Source organism: Ictidomys tridecemlineatus, chromosome X (assembly GCF_052094955.1).
Source record: "Ictidomys tridecemlineatus isolate mIctTri1 chromosome X, mIctTri1.hap1, whole genome shotgun sequence".
Lineage (NCBI taxonomy): Eukaryota > Metazoa > Chordata > Mammalia > Rodentia > Sciuridae > Ictidomys > Ictidomys tridecemlineatus.
In genome coordinates this window covers 80,681,141-80,708,262 of record NC_135493.1, presented here as the reverse complement: position 1 = coordinate 80,708,262, position 27,122 = coordinate 80,681,141, and the positions used below count along the sequence as shown (strand labels likewise).

Genomic DNA, 27,122 nt, shown 5'->3' with positions numbered 1-27,122 from the left:
CATCACTCCTCCCCCCCCCCAAACTCCTTATGCTGGGAATGGCAGTAAAAAGCCTAAGGCAGTTCAGTGGGATGCAAGGAATTGAGAGTGGAAATCCTAAACACAAATCTTCATGCCCCGCCTCTTTGACCCTGAGAACCACAAGGCAGGAGCTGAGTGATAGTTACCTTAGCCGACTACATCCTGAGGCCATTTGCTAGAAGACTACAACTCCCAGGATGCCCATCCGCCCCGCCCCATTCCCCCTCCTCCAGCTAAAAAGCGTGTATCAGAGAGAAGACGAGGCAACATGGCTCCCGGAGGTGGAAGGAAGAGGCTTTACCCTCTTTGAAGCGGCAAAGAAGAGCAGCGGGAGAGGAGAAAAAAAGAGAAGCGACTAGAGCCTGTCATCGCTTTTATCCTCCCAACCTCTCCTGAGTCCGGTCGGCCTCACCCCTCCTGTCCACCCGTATCCAATCTGCGGTCTCCTCCCCTCCCCGCCCTGGTTTCCTCACCCCTCCCCTCGGGAATCCTTTTCCCGCCCCCTCGCCCCCCGCGGAGTGCGCACGCGCCCGCCCCCAGCTTCGCGCCCAGATCGCCGCCTAGCTTGCTCGCGCAGCCGCTGTCTCATCTCGTCTGCCCACCGACGAAGCATGGGCGTCCAGGGCTTCCAAGAGTTCCTGGAGAAGCGTTGTCCTGGGGCCGTGGTGCCTGTGGACCTCCTCAAACTCGCGCGCACTGTATCGCGCCAGCAGCAGCAGCAGCACCTGCACCGCCAGCTGCCACCGACGGCAGCCTTAGCACCCGGAGCTCCACGCGCCGCCAGGGGCTCTGCTCCTCTGCAACCACCGCTCCCGCCCGCAGCATTAGGTGCCTACTCCGGGGGCGCGGGCCCGAATCGGCACCATCACCCTGCTCACCACTTCCACCACCATGGCCCAGCGCAGCCCGGGCTGCACCCGCCACTGCCGCCGCCGCCCCCTCCGCTGCCCGGGGCTCGAGTGCTTGTAGACGCGGGCTCGGCGCTTCCACGGCTCTATGGCGGTTACCAGACGGATTGGGTGTGTGGCGGGCAGTGGAACGCCATGCTGGGCTACTTGTCAGCGCTATGCCAGGCTTGTGCCTACCCCGGCGGCGACGGCCTGGAGCTCGTGGTCATGTTCCCCGGGGGCCTGGGCAAGGACCGACTGGCAGAGTGGGGCCGTCGGTGCCAGGCCGAGCGGCAGACAGCGCAACTGATCGTGGGACACGTGGGCAACAAGGGCACCCCTCCACCGCGGGCCTGGTTCCTGCCACCGGCCTGCCTGAGCCACTGCGTGAGGCTAGCACTCATCCGCTTCCGGGTCAAGGTGAGGGAGGGGCCGGATTTTAAATAACACACCCTACACCTATTTCCTCCCAACTAAACACCTAGCCACCTACCCATTAACCCACTATCACCCACCCACCTACTTACCCACTCAATCCACTAGCCGTCGATCATTTTATCCACCTACCCCCCCCCCACTTCATACCATCTCTACGGATTTGCTTACCTACTAGACCACATGTCTATCCGTGTAATCCCAATAGCTCCATTTACCTTCACTTATCTAATTGGCCTACCTCCAGGTTTTAACACAATCAAGTCAGAATTTCTTTTGCAGCCTCACCTTTCTCCAGCTGTCTTTTACCTCAAACTGAAATACATTTTCCTTGCTTTTCCTAGTTAACATCTACTCCTATAGTTTTTACCAATCGCACAGCAAGTCAGTTGAGCAGATGTTAATTCAACACCTCCAATATTTTCCCATCTTGACAGGGTGCTGCTTTTTTTTACCCATCTATCCATTCAACCTTTCTCATTTATCCATACTTCTATTTCCTCCTGTGTTAGCCTAAATGAACAAACAAAAACCCACTGATTCACTGTTCAACAAGTATTAACCCACTGAATATAAGGGGTTTGCAAGACACCGTTCCTGCTCTTGGAAAATTAATCATGTACACATGGAACATTTATTTAATCGTGTAAATGTGTACGGCAACTATGGTTTATCATACAGACAGTAAGTATAGTACCTGTTTGTGTATGTGTGGGGGGAGGATATTTGTGAACTGAGATAGTCTTCCCTGAAGAAAGACCTTGCCTGGGTCTGCAAGGATGAGTTGGATTTGAATGTGACACAGATTTGGGAGGAGGATACTTTCAGTGAGAGGAAGAAAATGAGCAGAAACAAAAAGGAATACCAATTGTGTGAGGCCCCATGAGCAGTTAAGTCCAATCTGCATGTAGTTGGGTCACTCACTGCATATGGGGCCTGGGGAATAGTTTGGCAGCATCCCCAGTTCTTGGCACCACTGCTGTTGCTCTGTTGCTTTCCCATACTCTTAGGTTTCAAGTTCCTACGTGTAGGGAATAATAAGGCTTGAGAAGTAAGGAGGTGGGCAGGAGGAAGAAAAAAAACAGTACAAGGTTGGGTAGGATGAAATTACCAAAAAAAGAAGAAGAAAACTGTGTATGCCCATTCCCCAACCAAGGTTCTTGGGGATGTCCTCACAGGACAGGGGATAGTGAGATTCACACAATAAAGAAGTGATGTCTGCTGAAGTACTGAAGAAAGAAATTTCAGCTGAGAGACTGAAAGACTTATATAGAGAAGCTTGCAGCAGTTACTAGAATCCAGTTTATGCTACACTACTGGTGTTCAGCATCAAATCTGTCTAGAGTGGATAAATTATATCTGTCTAAATTTAAAAATACAGTTGTAGGCTGGGGATGTGGCTCAGTGGTAGAACTTGGGTTTACCATGCACAAGGCCCTGGGGTTTGATTTCCCAGCACTACACACAAAATCCAGTCATGACTAACTTAAACATACAAAGGAAATAGTATAAAAGAAATCCACTTGCTTGCCCTTCTAACTGAACATTTTTAAATAGATTATTTATTCATGGCTATTCTTCCTACTGCTACCCACTAGACTTTCAAGATTTTTCTTACTTTGTTATTAACCTGGTTGCTGGCAATAGTGACCATATTGATGGAACACCCTACTGCATGTGTGCCCTTTTTGTTTTCAGTGCTGGGATCCTAACCCAGAGTCTTGTGCTCTATCACCAAGCTACACCCCAGTCCTGTATAATTCCTTTTAAAAATTATTGTCTCATTGGATCATCACAATTACCCATAAAGCAATATTATCCCTGTTTTCCAAGTGAGAAAACTTGGGCACAGGAGCTTTAGAAACTTGCCCAAAGTCATCCGCACTAAGTGGCAGAGCTGGGATTCTGGGATTCATGCCCATGCAGTTTGGCTTCAAAGCCCATGCTCTTAACAGTATTCTAAGCCAAATCTTTCTAAAGTGCCACTGTGATTAGATCATTTCCATAATCGACTACTCTTCCCTGGCTCCTGGGTAAAGACAGGTTCAGATCATTCATTTATTATTACTTAGTGCTTGCTGGCAAAGTACTAGGCTGGTTGCTGAAGATTCAGAAGTGATAAGAGGATTCCTACCCTCAACGAGATCCAGAGTTCATAAAAAACAAGAGACATACTGAAGACAAAATTTCAGATTCTGTGTGCTAATTGTAAATTATAAATAATAATAATAAGGCCCCTATAGGGGCATGGTTTCTTTGGGGTGAGTGAGTGAAAATTAGGAGGGGCATCACAAATGGGTGCTGAGCCATGACGTATGCTAAGGATAGTACAGATAGTGGACAAGGGTGTGGAGACCTAAAATGACCATTGTGAGCTCTGAATAGATTTTGATTGGAGGTTGGCAGGAGAGATGAACACTAAGTATGAGTTTGTGGTTTCCAGACATTTTTTGTTCACATATTCCATCAGTCAAAAATGTTGGTGGGGGGATTCTCAGTAGTTTTTTTCAGCCCTGAGAACCACTGTTTGGGGAATGTATAAATTTTATTCTCCATGCTAGATTATAAACACTCTGATCTTTTTATATTTTTTATAATAGCTTGTATACTTTGGGCACAGGATTTCTTTTTTTCCTAAGTAAATTGGTCAGTGAACCTAAGGGAATGGGTTGTGAGAGTGACTTTTAAAAAGTGTATGGTGGAACACTTAATATAGTGGATTTAAGACCTGCTTCAGAATTGCATATGTAAATTACTTGTTGATGTTATCAGTGAGTAAAGTTCTCTCTCCTGGTTCTGATTGGTGACTGTTGGAGTGAAGAATTTCCTTGATTGTAACTTGAAAGACATTGATTAATAATGCATAACAATTTCCCCTTTCAGAGGTGTTTTGTCATCTTGAAGGGGCAGTTTTTTTGCTTGCATGATTTGCCTATCTAGCATTTCTTCTGACTGAATATTAATGTTCTAAAACAAAACCAACTACTTGATTCTTTCCCTCCTTGGTTTTATTCTTCAGACTAGACCACAAGATGGGCTTTTTTTGGTGCTGGGGATTGAATCCAGGGCCTCATGGGGAGGGTGCTGGGGACTTAATTCAGGGGCACTCAACCAATGAACCACATCCCATCCCCAACCCTATTTTCTATTTTCTATTTTATTTAGAGACAGGGTCTCACTGAGTTGCCTTGGTGTTGCTGAGGCTGGCTTTGAACTCTGGATCCTCCTGCCTCGGCCTCCTGAGCCACTGGAATTATAAGCATGTGCCAACATGTCCAGCCAGGAAGATGGTCTTTTATTCTCAGTATCATTTTCACTTGTGGTAGAGAATGTAAAGGTGGTAGAATTAAATAATAAATTGCTGGGTTGTATGTTTAGCTTTAAACAGTTTAGGATTGCCCACAAATCAATTCAGTGTATATTGTTGAGATAAATTTTGTTGTTTGGTTGGTTTCAGTTATGCATACTGCAGGCCTTTGTAAATGAAAGTTCCTAGTAGCAGGTAAATTGAGTAAACCCACAAGTTGTTTATCTGATACGTTCCAAAGGATCTCAGAAGTAGAGGAACCTAAAGCAGTTTTAGATAATGATTTGGGGGATGATGTAGTATGATGAAGAGGATGAGTGCTTTATTTAATAGTTAATGTATATGAGAAAAAAAGGATAAGGTAGCATATCAAATTCACCATTCCACAGGTATAGTTTTTTCACATATGGCCAATTACAGAAAATGAGTTGGTTTAAAGAAAAATATTAAGTTGCAATACTTAGTTGTGGCAGAAATCATAGTGGTAATATATGAATAACTAGACTTGGAGGAGTCTGACCAGGAGCTGATGGTCACTTTATGCTTTACTTCTTCAGAATACAATAAAATAATGGCTGATATGCTTCCTGACTGTTTAGTTATATAGTCATAGACAACTTGAAAAGTCAGTGAGTCTTCTAGATGCTCTTATTTTGGAAAAATGATCATAATAGTAATTGCTGCTACTTCTTGAGTACCAAGTTATATATAAAGTGCTTTTTAAATATCTTGTTTAGTCCTCACAAGCTTGCTAGCTACATGGTATTGTTTCCCTTTTTACAGTTAAATAACCAAGGTACAAAAAGGTAAATAAGGACTAGCTCAATGGTAGATTGAGACCCTAGATTCTATTGCCACCAAATTTTTTTGGTGCTGGTGATTGAATCCAGGGCCTCATGCATGGTAAGTACATGTTCTACCACTGAGCAATAACCCCAGCTCCAATAATTTTTCTTTGGTGTGAGTGCTGGTAAGTGATGGACAAAAATCCTTATTTGGGGTCTCTTTTGCTTAAAATCTCCTTCCAGAATGCCACGACACTTTTTCCTTCTTTTTGTACATTTTTTTGTGAGATGGTATAATTTTATTGTCTGATTGCATAGATGTGTGAAGAAAAAGTTAAGCTGATTTATTAAGCACTTAGTTTGTGCCAACATTGTTAAATATACTATACTGCCAGTACAAAGCAAATGTGTAAGCTAATTGCGGAATGAGTGAGTTTCACAGTGATGTTAGAGGAATTCAAAAGTAGCATTTCCTTTTTCTGCATTTTCAGTCTCTGATTTCTTTCACTTACAGCACATACAGATTATTATTATTATTATTACTAGTAGTAGTAGTAGTAGTAATAGTAGTGGTGGTAATGGAAATTTAACTCAGGGCGTGAGATAGGGCACTTGCATGCTAGGAAAGTACACTGAGTTATACCCCCCAGTCCCATGCAGAAATAATTTTAACAGAAAAAGTATTCCCCTTTATCATTATTGTTATCTTTTTTTTTCCCTTTTACCATTGTTCTTGAAAAAGAAAAGTGAATTAGTTATCATTCCCTAGCCTATTGTTACTTTATATATGGCTTCACCTCTCTGAGCTGCTACATTCATTTCCATTCTTATCATTCTTGGCCTTCTTTGATCCATTCTATCCTTGAACTACTTCCCTTGGATTCCATAATGTTACTTATGATTTATTTCTTTATTATTGTTATTAATTTTTTTGAGATAGGCCTTGCTATGTTACCCTGGCTGGCCCAGAACTTCTAGCATCAAGCAATCCGTCCTCTTGCCTTAGCCTCCAGAGTAGCAGGGACTATCAACATGTGCCACTGTGCCCCGTTGTCCTAGTCACATTTTTTTCTTATTCTTTTTAGTTATACAAGACTGTAGAATCCACTTTGATAAAATTATACGAGCATGAAATATATCTTATTCTATTTAGGACCCATTCTGTGATGGTGAGATTCACTATGGTATTTTCATATATGTACATAGGAAAGTTAGGTCAGGTTAATTCCACTGTCTTTCCTTTTGCTATCCCCTCCCTCACCTTCATTCCCCTTTATCTAATTTACTGAACATCCCCACCCTTTTTGTGGGTTATCTTCCACTTTGTCAGAGAAAACATTTGACCTGTTTTCGGGGGACAGGTATTGACTTATTTCACTTAGCATAATATTCTCCAGATCCCTCCATTTATTGGGAAATGTCATAAAGTCATTCTTAATGGCTGAGTAATACTTCTGATTCTTCTTTTGAATCTTCTTGAATCTTTTCTTCTCCCATCCTTTTTGCTCTTCCTGTTCCTGCATCCTTAAATGTTGGTGTTCTTGAGACTTCTGTCCTAGTCACTCTTCTGCATTTGTTTGCTGAGCAGTCTTATCCATTACTTTAGCTTTGAGTTTTAAATATGTTCTGATTCCTGTGACTCTCTTCCTTTAACCTTTCTCATGAATTTATTTGTGTGTGTGTGTGTGTGTGTGTGTGTGTGTGTGTGTGTGTGTGTGTTGGTACTAGGGATTTAATCCAGGGGCACTTAACCACTGAGCAGCATCCTTCACGAAGCTTTTTATTTTTATTTTTGAGAGAGTCTCGCTAAGTATCTTAGGGCCTTGCTAAGTTGTTGATGCTGGCTTTTAATTTGCAATTCCTCTGCCTCAGCCTCCTGAGGACTACAGGGGTTTGCCACCATGCCCAGCTTCTTATGAACATTGAATCTTTTTAATTCTCTTCTTGATGTCTTATAGGTCACTTAAACTTAAAATAATCCAAGCTGGAACACCATTATCTTAACCCAAAACGTGTTCTACTTGTGGTATTCTCTTTTTCTGTGAGTAATATATTTCATCCTTTCAAGTTAGAAACCATGAAATCCTTGGTTTTCTTCACTCTCCTATTACATCCCATATCCCCCTCTCTTTTTTTAATGTTTTTGTAATGGAGATTGAATTCAGGGGCACTCAACCACTGAGCCACATCCCCACCCTATTTTGTATTTTATTTAGAGACAGGGTCTCACTGAGTTACTTAGTCCCTCACTTTTGGTGAGGTTGGCTCTGAACTCCTGATGCCCCTGCCTCAGCCTCCTGAGCCACTGGGATTATAAGTGTGCAACATTGTGCCTGGCTCTCATGTCCACTTCATCCTATCAGTTCTTCCTCAAAAATGTCTTTAATTTAGCCACATGTGTCTGCTTCTACCCCCCATTACCTTAGGTGAAGGCACCAGAATTTCTTATCTTTCCAAGCTATCTTTGCCACCTTAGGTGAATGATACTTTCCTTTGTATTTCCAGAGTGTTCTCTTCTTAATTTCTCATAATTTTCTCCTATAATATTTAATATCACATTATAATTCTCTTTTTTTATTTTATTTTTTAGGTGTAGATGGACACAGCACAATGCCTTTATTTTTATGTGGTACTGAGGATCGAACCCGGGTCCCGCCTGTGCTAGGCGAGTGCTCTACTGCTGAGCCACAATCCCAGCCCTATAATTCTCTTTAAATGAGTTCTAAGAGGACAGTAATTTGCTCTAGAATGAGATATATATCTATATATCTGTATATATCGATATCTGGGTCTATCTGTATAAATATATGTAAAATGATTGTTGAGAGAAAAAGATTGAGAAAAATTAGTTGAAAAATTAGACTGTAGAAGGCTTTAGTGATCAGATGAGGAACAATTTAGAACCAGTGTTTTATAATGTTATATATAAACCACATATAAATGAACTCAGATTGCAAATTGATTGCTAAACTCTTTTGATTCAGAAGTGAGTTTGTAGTTGCTTATCAATGCAGATATAGAATATATAATACCCCATTGTTGGTAGTAATAATGACTATGATGTATGCTAGGTCCTTTTTATATTCATTAGATCATTTAATCCTCACAACCACCCTTCAGGATACATACTAATCTCCATTTTATAACACAAAAATGGCCTCAGTGTAGTTTCTGATCCAAATTTGGACTGCTGGAACTTAATTAGACCAAGATTGGAACCTAAAAATATTTGATACCGGAATAGTTCCTCCTTAATATGTCTCAAAATAGTACAGTTACAATTGTATTAGTGCACATTCATTATACAGAATAATGTATTTATTGTCACATATTTATACATTTATATAACATACTGTGATCATTTCTATCTCCCTTACACCCCATAGTTACACGTTTTATGGCTATATTTTTTTTCCCAGAATACCTTTTCTTATAATTAGTTTGTGCAACATAATGGAACAGATCTTGGAGTGAGACTGCCTAGAATTAAATCCCTGTTCTTTCCCCTACTCCTTATGTAACCTTGAGCAAATTAACTTCTCTGTGCCTCAGTTTCCTCATCTGGAAGATGAGGATAGTAATGCCTACATCACAGACTTTTTCTTGTGATCAAGAAGTGGTTTAATATAAGTAAAGGGCTAGAATGTTACATTGCACATAATAAATGCCAACTACTATGACTCTGCCCCAAATGTCTTGTGTCCCTAACTGGATTGGACATTAATTATTTCACTCTCGTGCTTTAACTTTAGCATGGCATGACATGCAGTGTTTTTGGTGATCTGCCTCCATCCTCTAGCCTCATTTCACCCAATTTTTCTTATCAGAATGATAAGGTCTTTTTAATTCAGTTAACATTTTTCAGCAAATACTCTGTGCCACACATGCTGTGCTAAATACTACGAACAATGGAATTCATTCATTCAGCCAATATTTATTGAGCTCCTACTATGTGCTAGACAGAGTCAAAATTATGATGTTGCAGTCAATAAAACAGATTTCTGACTTTGTGAAGTTCAAAATCTAATTAGAAGGACAGAATAAGATATATAACAAAATAGACTCTACTGTCATGTATAACTAAAAAGAATAAAGAAAGAATGAAAAAAAAGATGAAATATAGTATTTTAGGTAGTATAGTAAGTGCTGTGGAGAAAAATTAAGTAGAGAAGTGAGATAAGGACTATTGAAGTTAGGGGTAGAAAGCATGGTAATCTGTTCTTACAGGAGTTTATAATCTAGTAGAGGAGGCAAGTAATAAAATATAGTATGATACCCTGGTATTATTTTCTGGCTCTTGTGATAGATTCAGGGCATAACCAGTAGAAGTGACAGAATTTACATGCCAGGCACCAAAACCCTTGCCCTTTCATTTGTACCACATAGGAAATTAGAAAGGTTGTGGGAAAGATGGCACTCTGGCAACCAGTAGGTCATATGTGGACCATGCATATGTTTTTGCATTGGTCCACAGATTTTTGTTTGGATGGTTTTCTGGAGAACATTTATTTTCTTTCATCGATAGTGTTCACCAGAATCTGAAATCAAATAATGTGTTTAAGTGAATATTAAGGTATCATCTAATCGAATGATTTTCATTTCCTGCATTGCATTATATGAATGCATTTCTTTTTTAAAAAAATATTTATTTTTTAGTTTTAGGTGAACACAACATCTTCATTTTATTTATGTGGTGCTGAGGATCGAACCCAGTTCCTCATGTATGCCAGGCAAGTGCGCTACCACTTGAGCCACATTTCTTTTTCAGCTAATTTGAATTTGTTGCAAACTTACAAAAATTGTGAAATGTTGCAAAACAGTCTGACTTTTCAACTTCTCTAGAAATACCAGACACTCTGGCCATACTGACTATCCCTTTTTGTTAAGCCACAAGGTCTTCATTTATCAGCATCTCTACCATTGCATGGCAAGTTCCTGACACAGTGACCAAGTGCCCTTTTTCATTCATAATGGACATTTCCTGCAGTATCTTCCAATGATTCAACCATCCTGATATTCACAGCTTTTTGTAATCATCCCTCCCACTCCTTGTGTGGGTTGGAACTAGTGACTTGCTCCTTAGGAGAAGAAGACAACAAAAGCAATGATATGTCACTTCCAAGATTAGATTATAAAATACTATGACTTCCATCTTCTTTGTGCTTTCATGATCTCTCTTTCTCAATTCTTCTCTTGCTCTTTGGCTTTTCTTGCTTGATCACTTTGATGAAGCAAGCTGCCATGTTGTGAGAGGTTCACTTGACAAGAAATTGAGGGCAGCCTGCGACCCACAGTCAGTAAGGAACTGAGGCCCTAATTTCAACAACGTGCAAGGAACCGAATCATGTCCACAACCACGTGAATGAGTGAGCTTGGAAATGGATCCTTCTTATTGAAGCTTGAGGTGACTATCAATAGCTGTGCTTGTGCATTTTTAAAATATATTTTTTATTCGATGGACACAGTACCTTTATTTTATTTATTTATTTTTACTTGGTGCTAAAGATCAAACCGATTTACTCACACATGCTAGGCAACTGCTCTACCCCCGAGCTACAATCCTAGCCCTGTGCTTGTACATTTTAATGGCTGTGTTGAGAAACCATATCTATGCAAGTGAAAAGGATTATGCAAGAAGTTCGCCTATTTGCTGAAAACAGGAGTGAGCCTATTTCTTTGTGGAATTGATGAATTTTCCCATGTCTCTAAATAAAATGTGTCTGTTCAAAGACCACCATTCAAAATACCATTTAAAAATAAATCTTTGTTAAGAAATATGACCAGTATACAAAAATGATGAGTGCTGAAATGAAAACAACTTTAAAAACAGCTTGGAATTTCAACAATCTGTGTTTTTGAATACAGATAGAATAAGTCATGCTGCCATGAAATGCAATTGTGTGTTAAATGAAGTATGTCAGGGCTTGGAAACCTTTTGTAGGTGGTACTTTTATTGAAGAATATTGAGTGCAGCAGAAATTATATCATGCATTTATAAAGATTGGAAACACATTTTGCTCAGGATGTCAAAGATGGGTAACTGAACATTTTAGGGACAAATTGGGTCCAGAAGTTCAATTATTTGTAAAGTTTTAGATAGTAGCCATTGCTTATAGCAGATATAAATATCACCCACAGAGCTGTACACTTAGCTATTTGCCTAACCAGTGGTTCTCAAAGTGTGGTCTCTGACCAATAGCACTGTATCACCCGAAAGCTTGTTAGAAATGCAAATTCTCCACCTCTGAAATTGAGGGCAGACTCTCGAACAACCAGTGAGAAACAGAGGCTCTTAGTACAATAACCTACAAGGGAATGAATCCTGCTAACATCCAAGTGAGTGAACTTGGCAATGGATCCTTCCCCAGTAAAACCTTGAGATGACTGCATTCCTGGCTGACAACTGTGAGTTTAGCCTGTGCGAAACCCCAAATCAGATCTACTGAATCAGAAACTTGGGGAGAGGTTCATCTGTTTTAAGGTCTTCAGCTGATTCTTTTAAGTTTGAGAACCAGTGCATGTAGATACAATTTGAATTTCAATATAATCTAACTCTTTTGGACTTGTAGCATATCATAGGTACACTTTTAAGTACCTGCATTTTCTGTGTTGAGCAAAGTGCTGGCAATTGAACCCAGGTCTCTGCACTTGCTAGGCAAGTGCTCAACTATTAAACTATACCCCCAGCCAAGTCTTGAAATTTTTTTATATTGATTGATCAAAATTAGTAAATATGACTAGCTTGTGCTTCTGGAAATGTTACTGTTGGACTTGAAACATGTTTTTTAAAGCAGAGACACATTCCAAGGACTTAAACATATACCTGTTTGTTTTCTCCTTAGGATTCACTTTGTACCTAAAAATTGAAAATGAATCAGGTCAAGGATTAGTAATTAACATTGTGATTTTGTGAATTAATAGGTTTATGCCATGGAAATCTGTCTTATTATGTGGAGGTTGATTGGCTTAGTTGAGGCAAGATACTGAAAAAAAAACATGTTTGACATTCAGCACACCCATATGTATTGAAATAAAATATTTGACTTGTTTGGTTGACCTTACAACTCATCTATACATCTTGAATAAAAGCTGGGTTGCTCAAAAATACCTTCACAAATATATGGTTGTATTTGTTCATTCCTAGCAAAATTATGCCTTTGGGAAACTCATTTGGCAAGAGATAAACTGGCTGACTTTCCTTTACTGAAATTAGTTTCCAAGAAATGAAAGTGATGGCCTGAATTACATTCCCACAATTGTGGAGTTTTCTGTTGCATTCCAGAAAAGGCTCTCTGACATGTTTTATGAAAATGAAGAAATATTGTTCAGCCTTTCTCAATGTTCATGGTGTGAAAGAAGAAGAATTGTTATAAAGAAATTGAGTTACCATGCTAATGGTACTGAAAAAGAAGAATGATGTCATGGAAATACCAGAATTTTACAATTATTTTGGGAGAAGTTGCACTCAATATAAAACACTATGCTAGCCAAGCTTATTGGCACATGTCTGTAATCCCAGCTACTCAGGAGGCTGAGGCAGGAGGATTATAAATCTGAGACCAGCCTGAAAAATTTAGTGAGACCCTGTTTCAAAATAAAATTTTAAAAGAATTGTCAGGACGTGGTGGTGCAAGCCTTGCAATCCCAGCAGCTGGGGAGGCTGAAGTAGGAGGATTGTGAGTTCGAAGACAGCCTCAGCAACTTAGCAAGGTGCTAAGCAACTCAGTGAGACCTTGTCTATAAATAGTACAGAAAAGGACTGAGGATATGGCTCATTGGTTGAGTGCCCCTGAGTTCAATCCTCAGTACCCCAAAATAAATAAGTAAATAAATAAAAGGACTGGAATCTGGGCAAGGTGGCATATAACTAATCACATGGACTCAAGGTGTGGGTCGAGTGAGGAGGATCATAAGGACAAGGCCAGTCTTGGAAACTTAGCAAGATCCTTTCAAAAATCAAAAAATAATAAAAGGACTGGGGATGTACTTAAGTGGTAGTCAACTCCTGAGTTCAATCCCAGTACCACAAAAAAGGGTGGGGTGGGAATGTAATTCAGTGGTAGTATGGTTTGATCCCTAATACCACCAAAACAAAAAATAAACTATGGAAACATCTTTCTAAATAGCTGTTTTCCATTATGAAATGGAATCAACTTGATCACTCCCAGTTAAAGGAGTCAAGACTAAATTCTCTACTGCACATTTTGACAAAAATATTAGACCTCTTGGGACATAATGGGCAGGATCCAAGGTAGAGGAAAATAAACTAAAAAATGTAATGATCAAAATTGTCTCTTTCTAAACTTTTGTTTTAAAATTAAAATGAAAACCCCGGTATCGTGTGTGTGTGTGTGTGTGTGTGTGTGTGTGTAGTTAACACCCACAGCATGGTTTAGTTTAATTTCTGAAAGTTTATTTTTCGTAACCTCCTGTAAGCATTTGCAAACCCTGTTTCAAGTGCTCTTAGGAATTTCTTACCATAATTGTCTTCTGCACTTCCTTTCTTCCTTTGTGGGGTAGCCCAGAAGTTTTCTTGAACTCTTGTTCTCTTATTATTCCTAAAGATACCTTCCTTCTGACTTTTCAATCTTGATGGTTTTACTTTGGGCAGAATAAGTGCTTAATCTGATACCTCCTGGTCTCAAATGACTTTGAGGACCTCCAGATATACCATAGACTTTATCCTTTCAGAATAGGCTATAATTTATTTCATAATTACTTTTTCAGAGGATGTGCCAGGTACTTTATAAATAATTTCTAAAATATAAATATTTAAAAAATAGTTTCTAAGTCTTAAAATCAGGTAGGTATTGGATTCTCTCCTTTTACAAATGAAGAAGCTAAGTGACTTCCCTATAACTTGTTTCTACAAGTTCAAATTGAGCATATGTCTACTGAATGCCACAGCTCCTGCTATATTTACTGATTATAAAAGTTACTGTCAAAGTATAATTTCCAGCCCAAGGAGGGGCCACAACAGAGTTTTTCTCAAAAAAAAAAATCTATGGTTTTCTTTGGATTCTTACACATGATACCTACAGAAACATGCTAGCCCCTGGCAGCCTAATAGTAATTAATTTAGTCTCTTAATGGTTGAGTTTTGATTTGAACAATGTCTGGTAATGCATAGTTGGCATCAACAGTAGTTTCAGACAGTTCAGTTGATAAGAGTTCGAGGCACAGTTGAATTGTAAGTCATCAATATTTTTATTGCTAATGCAGATTTTTGCACAAGTTTCCCCGCCCCAAATGTTTTTATGAGGGTCTGATTCCTTGTCACCTTTGGTTTCCTTTGCTTTGGGATTGAGAAAAGGTGGAAAAGGAAGACCATAGAGCCCTGCCTGGGTCAGACACCAGTTTGTAATATTGAACATGGTAGATAGTTGGAAAAGTTATATTCCAATGGGATATGAGATAAACTGAAGGAAGTATTGCCTTTGGTTTGAAGTTACTTTAAACAACAAGCATTTATTAAACTGTTTCTATGTTCCAGGCAGGGAGCTAACATAATTTGCCACTTATGGTCCCACCAGTTATTCTTAGTGAATTTTTGTGCACATATTTACTGTATATTTGTGAATTGATCTGAGATTAGTATTTGCACAATTTTCTAGGTGTCTTTATTTGAGAAACAACATATTTAATGGAAAGAACAGTATTTTGAAGTTGAGTCTCACGGGGTTCAAATACAATTTCTGCCATGTTGCTAGCTGTGTGATTTTGGTTAAGTTATTCAAATTTTTCAGGCTAGAGTTTTCTCTGCTTAAAAAAAAAGGAAGAGGAGAGGGATTAATGACATAATATCTATTTTATAGGGTTAGATGAATAAGTAAATATCTCTTTAATTGCCTAGCCCAGTGTTTATCTTGAAACATTAATCACTATAGCTTCAGCTCTGTGAGACGAACGAGGATTTTGTTTCTTGTTCACAATTTTATCCCCACACCAAGATAACTACCTAGTGTAGTTGAAAAGTTGAAAGTTGAAACCAATTCATTGATTGCCTGCTTTTTGGAAATGTTCTATCTACCAAAGATATAGCAATGAAAAAAAAAACACATTTTGAAATTCCAGCTTTGGGCTGGGGGTGTGGTTTAGTGGTAGAGTGCTTGCCTAGCATGTGCAAGGCCATGGGTTCTTTCTATTCCCAGCACTGTAAAAAATAAAGAAATCCAGCCTTCTCGAAACTTATAATCTGGTAGTTAATAGTTTTGTATTTATAGCAAATATGGTTTCTTTGTGTGGACTGGGGATTGAACTCAGGCTTCTTTTTAAAAATTTTAAAAATTTAAAAAATTTTTCCATATCCATGGACAGCATGCCTTTATTTTATTTGTTTATTTTTATATAGTGCTAAGGATCAAACCCAGTGCCTCATGCATGCTAGGCAAACACTCTGCCACTGAACTCAGGCTTCTTTACCACTGAGCTTCATCCAGCCCTTTTATTTTATTTTTCTTTTTGGTTATACATAATAACATTAGAATTCATGTTGACATAATTATAAAAGCATTGAATATAATTTGCTCTAGTTCAGTCTTAAGTATTTCCCCTTTCTCTCTCCCCTCCTTTCCCCATTCCCTTCCCTCTACTGCTCTGATCTTTCTATTATAGTTTCAACTAGTGCCTTGTGGATATACATAATGGCGAGATTCATTGTGGTATATTCACGTATGTTATAGGAAAGTTAGCTCAAATTCATTCTACTGTTCTTTCCTTATCCTGTCCATCCTCACCTTCCCCAATACCCTCCTTCTTAATCACTGATCTTTCTTTATATTTTGATGGAATTTTCCCCCCTAATTTATATATATATATATATATTTTTTTTTTTTTTTTTTGAGACATGGTCTTGCTAAATTGATGATACTGGTATGGAACTTGCAGTTCTCTGACCTCAAGTCTCCCAAGTTGCTTGAATTAAAGGTGTGTGCCACTGTATCTGGCTAGCAAATACTTTTTTTTTTAGTTGTTGATGGAACTTTATTATTTATTTATTTATTTATATGTGGTGCTGAGAATCAAACCCAGTGCCTCACATATGCTAGGCAAGCACCACTGGGCCACAACCCCAGCCCCTGCAAATATTTTTTATGTTCCTGAAAGCCTAAATATAAAATGTATAAAATGGAGGATATGAGATTAGGTTGAAGAGGAAGTAGGAACACTGATCCTTCCTGATTATTTTGTCCTGTATCCTCCTGCTGAAATCTGGGTTTGGGGAAGCACAATTGGTACTGGCCATTGAACCTAGGGGAACTTAACAACTGAGTAATGTCCCCAGCCCTTTCTTTAATTTTGAAACAGGGTCTCACGAAATTGCTTAGGACCTCACAGAGTTGCTGAAGCTGGTCTTAAGTTGGCGATTCTCCTGCCTCAACCTCCCAAGTTTCTGGGATTATGGGCCTCTACCATTGCACCCAGCTGGGGAAGCATAGTTTTAAAGCCACTGCTTTAAACATTAAACAGGGATGAGAGGTGGGAGGGAAAGGGAGAGAGAAGGGAAATTGCGTGGAAATGGAAGGAGACCCTCAGGATTATACAAAATTACATACAAGAGGAAGTGAGGGGAAAGGGAAAAAAATCAAGGGAGAGAAATGAATTACAGTAGATGGGGTAGAGAGAGAAGAGGGGAGGGGAGGGGAGGGGGGATAGTAGAGGATAGGAAAGGCAGCAGGATACAACAGTCACTAGTATGGCAATATGTAAAAATGTGGATGTGTAACCGATGTGATTCTGCAATCTGTATACAGGGTAAAAATGGGAGTTCATAACCCACTTGAATCAAATGTATGAAATATGATATGTCAACTGCTTTGTAATGTTTTGAACAACCAATAAAAAAAGTACATGAAAAAATAAGAGGATAACAGATCATGCCAGTTGTATTCATAGCAGTAGAAAATTAAGACAATTTGCAATCTGAATATTTTTGGCCATGACAAAATATTAAATTACAGTTTTGAAATATCAAAAAAAAAATAAAGCCGCTGCTTTAGACTACTTATGGTTGGAAATGAGACGTCAACCTTTCTTAGTCCTCTTTCTCTGAGGTTAATAAATAAGTGTTGCTTCTTCTAAAAAGGATTCCCCTCTAGGCAGTAAGCTGTTTTTCCTCTGTTCCCCATGGCATGTTTTTGAAAGAGAGAGAATTTTAATATTTATTTTTTAGTTTTCAGCGGATACAACATCTTTCTTTGTATGTGGTGCTGAGGATCGAACCCGGGCCGCACGCATGCCAGGCAAGCGCGCCAAGGCCTGAGCCACATCCCCAGTCCCACCATGGCATCTTATACTCAGAATTTCTCACATGCTTTTAAATGTCCTACTTTGTGCTTTCTGCATCCTGACACTTAATGGGTCCTCAATTCATGTCCATTGAATGGTGAAGCAGCAATGAAAAGCTGTTATCAGTTATTCAAAATCTCAGCTCTTGCTTTAATTTTTTTGTTGTTTTTATTTTTTGTAGTTGTAAATGGACAGAATGCCTTTATTTGTTTATATTTATGTAGTGCTGAGGATTGAACCCAATGCCTTGCACATGCTAGGCAAGCGCTCTGCCACTGAGCTACAGTCCCAACCCTCAGTCAGCATTTGGTTTGTTTAAAACTCAAATATATTGCTGTCGCCATCTGTCCTAGCTGGCGACCTAATGCTGGGTTCACAAAATCTAACTATTCCAATAACTTAAGAAAATAGCAAAGAAAGCACACAAACACACTGAGTACCTTTTCAAAAACCAGGATGGCTCTCCAACCTTAGGGGTCTGTGGAAAAGAGAGAGAGAGAGAGCCACTGTAATTCTTAATTCTTATGTAGGGGACACACAAGCAGAGGTTCCATGAAACATTCTGTCCCAAAAAGGGTAAAGAAATAGGATTTCAAAGGAATAGGTGAGTGTAACTCAACTCCACTGGGTGATGCCTACACCTGGAGCCACACCTCATTATCTAAGCAGAGGTAAAGCCCAAGCTATGGCGGGGCACAATAATTGTTCAGTATCTCTTGCTCAGGACTTAAGGGTATGTATTTCTAGAGTGGTTCCTGACATATTCCCTTTTCTTAATATAGAAAAGCAATTGGGGTATCTTCCAGTCACTGGATTCTTGTTCCAAGGTTGTCATGACCTACTGTTGAGACACAAAAGGAATTAGTAGAAAACCATATTATTTCCAATAACATATGTAGAATGTTTTAATATATTTTTTAGGATTAAAGTCATTTAATTAATTTTGACAGATCCAGGGTATTATTATTACTACTCTGCCAAACACTCATCAAAAGATTCTTAATTTTTCCCAATTTTATTGCAAAGCATTGTGTTTGGCCACAGTAACACAGACATATTTAATTGGCATGGCATTTAAGCCTTTCCCCAAACCATAGAGCATTATTCCCAAATAATGCAAATAATGTTCATTTGCATTATTCATTACAGTGGCTTTTAGAGCATTTAACTGAATTCCAATCGTTCCATCAGCACTTATCTGACTATCTTGGAAGTAATTTAAATTGAATTATTAAGAAAATTCACATTGGAAATTTTAAAACATAGCTATAAAGGCTTTAATTGTAGAAACAATGAATAATATTTAAAGTAGTCCCTTCAAGGATCATGAGATCAAGAGGTTGCCTAGGTCTAGTTAATAGCATGCACCTGTTTCAAGGCCTGAAAATTAACTTCAGCATGCTAGCTGGCAATATGACAAAGGAACATTGATGAAGGATCAGTGTCCTTTTCCTCTATTATAACTAGTGCTACAATTAGGCAAGTTGTGTTTTTTATAAGCTACAGGATATTTATCACCCTTTCTCTTAATTCTCAAATTTAGGAGTCTCTTAGGTCTGTCAGAAATGCAGAAATTCTGGAGGCAGAAGTTAAGCACCAGACATCCTTTTGGGTGCCATCTCACTGAGGGTTAAAGCTTCTGCAATTGTCCTTGTCAATTCTAGGAGAGCAGTCTGTAAATAACTGGCCTATATAGGAAAATTCTATTTTAACAATCTTTCTATTTTGACAATTGTCCAGATATATAAATATAGTCTTTATAAGGATCAACATGATTAGCTGGTTTAGGTTTCTATATGCTGTCTTTTTCTCAACAGATATTCCCAGGTAGCCTGTTTACCATAGGATCAACATATAGCTATAACTGACCATTATAGTCAGTATAATTAATCTAATTACATGGGTGGACTTTCCAGTTCACACTGCAATGCACATTAAAGGTGGACTTGAGAGATGAGTCCACAGAAGTCTCTTCATAACTTTTACTTACCTGATAAGCTCATGAAGCTTCATGGCTATAAACTTTGCAGCTAGAAATTTACCTTTCTGTGCCAGATTTTTCAGACATTTTCATGATGACAGGTTTAAACTTTCTTTTAAAATCTGACTTAATTTACTGAATCATGTTCAGTAACAGTAAGACTCTCAATATTATAATTTAAGAAAATTTTTGAAATATATGTAAGATCTAGTGTGTGCATATGGGGTCCTTGTTTTCCCCCTTTTTAGTTTATTAACATTGAATGAAAGGCTAGCATAAGTCATAATATCATTAGTTCAAATTATATACAAGTATTTAAATAATAAAAGATTGAACATCTTTAATTGGTCTTGAATTTTGACAAAAGTCATTTAAAGGGACTATGGTAAATAGATACTTAGTCTTTATTAATTGTTATATGAAAACTTTATACTTTGAAATTAGCTCTAGATTAACTTAAATAATTATCTTAATTTGGGATGAGGCTAGTTACAGAGTTTTTAACTTAGGAGCTGTGGCTTTTACTAGGGGCATGAGAAATATATAAACATCTATCCAAAATAGGAAGTATGCATGTTAAATAAGCCTAGAGAAGATATTTTGTTTTTTACCAATAAAAAATGAATAGCCTTTCATTTACCAATCTATGAAAAATTGTCATTATTGTTATGAAATCCACTGTTGATCTAAGGGTAGTTAGTATCTCAAATATTAATGGATAAAAACAAGTTAACAGTACTGTTTAAGACAGTGATCTAATTTAGAATTTTACATGACATTGAGCTAGCAATAACATTTTTAGGGATCTTATGTCAAAAAAATCTTTGTGAATTAAGAAACAGCTGCATGAATATCCTTAACAACTCCACTCAATGTAGCAAAATTAGCTCCAGCAACCATGCATAATCCATGACTTTACTATAATTTCAAAAATATCAATGTATTTAGGGCATCATCTCATATTATTAAAGTTGAGAAAAGGTCTATCATGTTAAGTTTCTTATTGAAATAAGTTATTGGCTGTTGAACTAATTTATTTATGGCCGTCTGTCTAATATTTTAGGGGTAACTATTTTTAGGGTTATTTTCCTCAGTGACAAACTGTTGACAGGGGCTCAAAGTAAGGCCCCGTTTCAGTGTTTAGAGGCTTCTAAACTCTGTTTATAACTTAGAAGAGGAGTAAAATTTTTAACCAGGAAGCTTACTTTTCTTGGGGTAAGATTAGCATTTTAATCTCTTACTGTCTGTATGTTTGCCCCCTCGTTTGGTCTCTATTCAACTATGGTGTAACATCCAAACTTGGTTAGGACTTTGTTAACCTTTGTAAATCCCTTGAAATGTTTGATAAACTCATCTTTTGAAAAAAGCTGGCCCCCTATAAATCCAGGGTGCTGTGCTGTCTTTTTGAGTCCCTCTATGAAAACAGTAGGATTTTTGGAAAGGCTTACTAAAATTATTTTTTAGGCATTTTGTTTACCTGTTGGATATCTGTTTTGGGAAGTTGTCTGGCCTCAGACAGATTATCAGGTTTGACCTATTCTGTGTTATTGGGACATGGTTAAGATAAGTCTCCTCTAAAACTGTTTTTATTATGCTAAGAAATAGCATAATATCTCTCTAGATGAGGTGAGACATCTGGCATAAATTTTGAAATATTACAATACATAAATTTGGATCTCTTGAAAATCTCCTTGAATTTGTCCTGGTCTATACTAAGTTTGAGAGGTCCCCTTTTATCTTTCTTTCTAGTAGGTAATTTTTAAGGCCTTCTCTGATGACAGTAATTGAGGCTAGATATGAAAATGAGATACTTTTTATTGATCATTGTCATTTTATAGGATATAGACTAGCTGATACATTTTGATGTTACATGCAAATGGACAATTTAAAAAGAACCTCAATCTCTTCCTGAGAGAAGTTCTCAAATATCTCTGTATCTCAGAATATTATCCATTAAATAGGTGTCTATTAATTGTCTTTTAGAAAATATGATTAAGGTTTTTTCCTAGTGTAGGGAGCAAAATACAAGTCTTACAATATTTCATGGAATATAGGTCCAGTTAGAAAATTTATATAATACAAATGAAATTCCCACAAAGGTTGTAACTTTTATTGCTCAAAACTAACGTATGATTTTAATTTGGAGAGCTCCAGTTCTAAGAAAATGTTCTCCCAAATCCCACAAATATCCAATGTGTCAGAATCAACAGTAATCATTACTGATATCTTTGAATCAATTAATTTTAGCCTCCCAATTAGAAGTGTCAAAATTGGAATTTAACTCAGCATTTTAAAAGATTTATTGTTTTGTGGATATATGAGTTTTATTCATTAAAAATTGGTCCTTGTTCAAACAGCAGGAATTATTGAGTATAAGCTCAATATTTTAATAAGCTCTGTCATGTCAGAATGTGGACAAAAAGCTTATATCAGCATAATAAAATCAGGGGAAAAGAGCCTGAAATATCCTAGAATTAACCAGTTCAAATTTTTATAGTCAGTTCACTTATACATAAATCTATTTTTCATTTGTTTTATAATGATATAAAGATTTACCTATTTAGGAAAATTCTTTTACCATTAAAATCTTAGAATACATAAAGATCTTTGTTTTACCCAAAGATGATTTCTTTCTTCTTCTTCTTAGGACCTCCAGTGTGTGCTTCCTCTCTATAGAACTATCTTCTTCTCCTTTTAGAATTTTTCTTGGTTATACTTTGGAACAATTTCTGTAAATCTTAGAATCTAAATAAATTATTGTACCTTGATAAGAAGAAATATCTCAATTAAAATATATTTAAAGCCCTTTGAAATTTTTGTTGACAAAATCATATCTGTTTATCATCTTATAAAAGTTTGTACAGTAATTTGAGAATTAGAGATTACTTGATGGTTGTATTATCTCTTGAAAGAAAAAAATTTATAGTTAAGTACATTTATCTTAAATATGTGTAACTATAAAAGGCAGAGCATCAAATAAATGCATGTATAAGAAGTATAAACTGTGTGGTTTTTTTTGTTGAAGGAAATGATTAGAAGCAAATAGATACAAATTAAGTAAACAATTAGACATATATTTTAATTATCATGGATTAAAGAGTATAGATAATTTAAATAACTGGAAAAATATGTACTAAGAATAAAAGGTAGGGTCTACGGTTGCGGCTCAGGGGTAGAGTGCTCACCTAGCATGTGCAGGGCCCTGGGTTTGATCCTCAGCACCACATAAAAATAAATAAATAAATAAAGGTGTTTTGTCCAACTACAACTAAAAATAATTATAAAAAATAATAAAAGGTAGTTATAATTATGAAACCATATGGTTCTTAAATATTTGGATTCATCTTAACTTATTGTTAACTAGGAGTGCACTTTTACCTCTATGTGACATCACAAAGTTTCTGTGCATATATTTGTCTATATTCTGTATTTACATAGCTAAAAACCAAGAAGAATAAGGATATTTGATTGTCATGAGAGATTGTGAGAAAATTATCTCAGATTGCCAGCCTTTTTTATCTTGTGATGATCAAATATACTCTATCTTCAGAAATAAAATACAAGCAAACATGCATTACTCATAAATGTAACATTATCTCTGCAATTTTCCTTTATAATACAGCCATAAAGAATTTTTAAGGAAAACTGTCAAGGGATAAAAATCAGATTATTTAGCTTTGAGAATATATTAGGATTAGAGCAGCAACATAGAATCCTGTGAAACACAATTTTGCCTGAAAAAGAGATGTCTTTTTTAGTGAGAATGTATTAAAATTATGAAGGCATTTTCTAACAGCTGGGTGCAGGCCTTTTAATTCCGATTGTCAGTCTGTGTGAGAAAGGATATGTTGGAAGCTGGGAGGCAGAGTGGGAAGTCCAGCTTGAGTGTTGGTAGGAAGGACCAATGGGTAGCCCACGAAAAATGTGGGAGGTGAGATTAATCTGCCGTTTTGTCCTGGCCATGTGGCTGGAGGACTCTTCTGGGTTCTCATAGTCCAAAGTTTTGCCTGAGGTCCTATGTGTTTCTCATGTTCTATTACCAGTGGTTCTGATTGAAACCCTGTTGTGCCCAGGGATTTGTCCACGGCTTGTGAAGCTAGCACAGTGTGCTAGCTGCAGTTGCTGATGACACGACACTTTGCGCCGGACACATTGCACCTGCCAGGGCAAGCACACAGTTGTCATGGTAACACCAGGGCATCACATTTGCTGGAGGTAACAAAGATTGCCTTCTGCTGTCTGCTTCTTTGCCTCTCCTGTGGCCGCATCTGGTTCCCATGATAAAAGACCCTGGCGCTGGACTGACCTCTGCCCATGCCGTGCCCAGGCCACTGGGCTTGTGCCTGTGCCCAGAGGACACATAGCTGGGGCCAGCTTGGCGTTCAGCCATTGTCTGAGCATGTGTCCCGTGCTTGTGTTCATCCCACCCAAGCAGGGCTTGCGCCCAGGGAGAAAACACATGCATGGCTGCGCCCCAGGGGCGAGCCTTAGGAAGCCAAGCGGCCATGGCTTTATAGTTGGTCATTGGATCTGTCCACCTTTCCCTGCCTGAGGGACCGCATCGCGTGTGGGCATTTTGCCAGTTGCCTTGGGGAGGCACCTGCCCACTGGGCTGTCAAAAGTGTGGTCGCAAACCAGCAATTTGTCCCTTCCCTGCCAGCAACTCCATCAGAAAGCCACCCTTCGCTCCCAAAACTTCCCCAGATGTTTGGATTTTGCCTGACCTGTTTGTGTTTTCCTGCTTTGAATCCCTCTAGGGCAGCACCACGTGAGGGCTCCTGGGGATGTCTCAACAGAATCCTGGATCCATAAGTGGGCTGGGGTCCCATTTGTGCTGCCACAGCTGTGCCTCCATTCTTGCATTCTCCCTTCACAGCACATGGGCACCTGAAAATTCCCCAAATCAAAAGCAGGTTCCAGCAGCAGATGCTGGCACCATGGGGTGTGGGTTTGACACCCAGCCCAGGTTATATAAAGGTTAAAAGTATTGCCAGTGGCAAGTTAGAGCCCTGCATCTGTGTGAGAACAGCTGAGTTATAGTTCACTGAACTTTAATTTTTGGTAAGAAACAATGAGAGGCTCAGCAGATTTATTTGCCCACTTCAAGTTGTCTAAATAAATCTAGAAAGATAAAGAATCAAATAAAAAAATTAAAAATACTTTACTTTTTTAGAAGCAGAGAACTTCTGGAATTTTAACATCCCACAAATAAAACAATCTCTCCTCTCTCCTTTCATTCTCTACATACATTCCAGTACATAAATTCAAAAATTCTTATCTAAAACATTTCAAAACACAACAAATCCACGTTAGTTTCACAATAAGTTATAAAAAGTGTTCTTATGAGAGAGGGCTATACTTTAACTGTATACATTTTATCAACTACCTTAAAACATCCCAGTGGAGTCTCCATTTATCACCATCTATCCTAGCTGGCAACCTATGCTGGGTTCACAAAATCTAACTATTCCAATAACTTAAGAAAAAGGCAAAGAAAACACGCAAATACACAGAAGTACCTTTTCAAAATCCAGGCTGGCTCTCTGAGCTTGGGGGGTCTGTGGAAGAGAGAGCGAGCCACTGAAATTCTTTATTCTTACATTGGGACACACAAGTGGAGGTTCTATGCCATAAAAGGTAAAGGGATAGGATTACAAAGGAATGGGTGAGTGTAACTCAACCCCACTGGGTGATACCTACTCCTGGAGCCACACCTCATTATCCAAGCAGAGGTAAAGCCCAAGTTATTGCAGGGACACAATAATTGTTAAGTATCTCTTGCTCAGGACTTAAGGGTATGTATTTCCAGAACAGCTCCTGACATACTGCTTTTCTGATTTGTTGTTTGCATGTTTTATGGTTTAATCTTCCTAAACTGTTTCCTAAAAAATTGCAAGGTTAACAACTAAATTGGACCAGTTTGGGCCAGGCACTGGAAGATCTGCTTATTGGTGGTAGTAATTATCATAAATATGTAAAATGGAGACAGAGTGCTCACTATTCTAAGGGTTATTGTAGCTAGAAGTCTGTTTCTTTTTGCTCTGGTTAGGATTTAATGGTTGCATTCCAGTCTAGGTTGTATTTTACTATGAATAAATTGCTATGTTGGGTGATGTGACTACTTCTTAAACTTGCCTCATTGTGAAAAACATCTTGAGTTCTTGCTAAAAATAGATTCCCAGCCTGACCCTAAGATCTATTAAATTAGTCTCTTCATGGGAGGTGCATAGAACTGCCAATTATCTCCTAGAAATTAAAGGACTGTTACTTAGCCAGGTGTGGTACTTGCCTGTAATCTCAGCAACTCTTGGGACTGAGGCAGGAGTATCACAAGTCTGAGGCCAGCTTGGGCAATTTAGCAAGGCCCTATTTAAAATAAAAATATTAAAAAGGGCTAAGGATATCGCTCAGTGGTAAAGTGGCCCTGGGTTCAATCACTGATACTTCAAACCAAGGAATAATACTTTTCACTGTATACTCTCTTACATTGTTTGACTTGCCCCCTTTGTGTGTTCTGCTTTTATTCAACATGATATATATTTTTGTGGTGCTGAGGTTGGAATCTTGGGCCTTACAGATGCAAGGCAAGTGCTCTACCACTAAGTCACACCCCGAGTCCCTATTTTTGAATAGTATTGCAATTCATGATACCAAACTTGAAAAGGTACAGAGGATATATGGTTAAAAAAAAATCTCCCATCCCTGTCCCCACCTACTAGTTTCTCTTTTCTAGAGGTGATCAATATTATCAGTTTGTTGTATATTGTTCCAGAGATATTATACATATAACATCAAATATATATGATATGTAAGAATATGTATTGTTCATATTATACACATTACACAAAATGTACACCTTTTTTTTTAAAGAGAGAGAGAGAGAGAGAGAGAATTTTTATTTTTATTTATTTATTTATTTTTAGTTCTCGGCAGACACAACATCTTTGTTGGTATGTGGTGCTGAGGATTGAACCCGGGCTGCACGCATACCAGGCGAGCGCGCTACTGCTTGAGCCACATCCCCAGCCCAAAATGTACACCTTTTTAAAAGACACAGCCATCCTATGCTTTTTTCTTTTGATGTGTGAAATTGACCCTAGTGTCTCATACATGCTAAGCACACTCTACCACTTAGCTATATCTCCAGCCTTTACTTTTATAATTTAATATGTATCTTGCCTTTAACATTTAATATATCTGGTAAATTTTCCACATATATGTATAGAGTTTTGTTATTTTATGATTCTGTACTATTCTATCATATGCATATATTATAATTTATTTAGCTAGTCCTCTTATTGATGTGTAATTAATTAGGTTGTTTCCAGTCATTAGCTATTATAAATAATGTTGCAATGAATATTTTATATACTTGAAAAGTAGTTGTTCAAACTTAAACATTTGCATTGTTATTCCAA

The 27,122-nt window shown here is 38.1% G+C and overlaps 1 protein-coding gene across 7 annotated transcripts in view; it reads left to right on the top strand.

The window, feature by feature from the left end:
• Positions 1 to 258: 258 nt before the first annotated feature.
• Positions 259 to 27,122, top strand: part of Fam120c (family with sequence similarity 120 member C) — a 142,276-nt gene continuing 115,412 nt past the window's right edge. For 2 of the 7 annotated variants that reach the window (XM_078034769.1, XM_078034768.1), the window contains exon 1: positions 265 to 1,328. In XM_078034769.1, coding sequence (XP_077890895.1) covers positions 633 to 1,328 — 696 coding nt within the window. In that variant the 5' untranslated portion in view covers positions 265 to 632. Of the gene's footprint in view, positions 1,329 to 27,122 lie in introns of all 7 variants that reach the window. The other 5 variants (XM_078034773.1, XM_078034772.1, XM_078034771.1 and 2 more) reach the window with 5 other exon arrangements.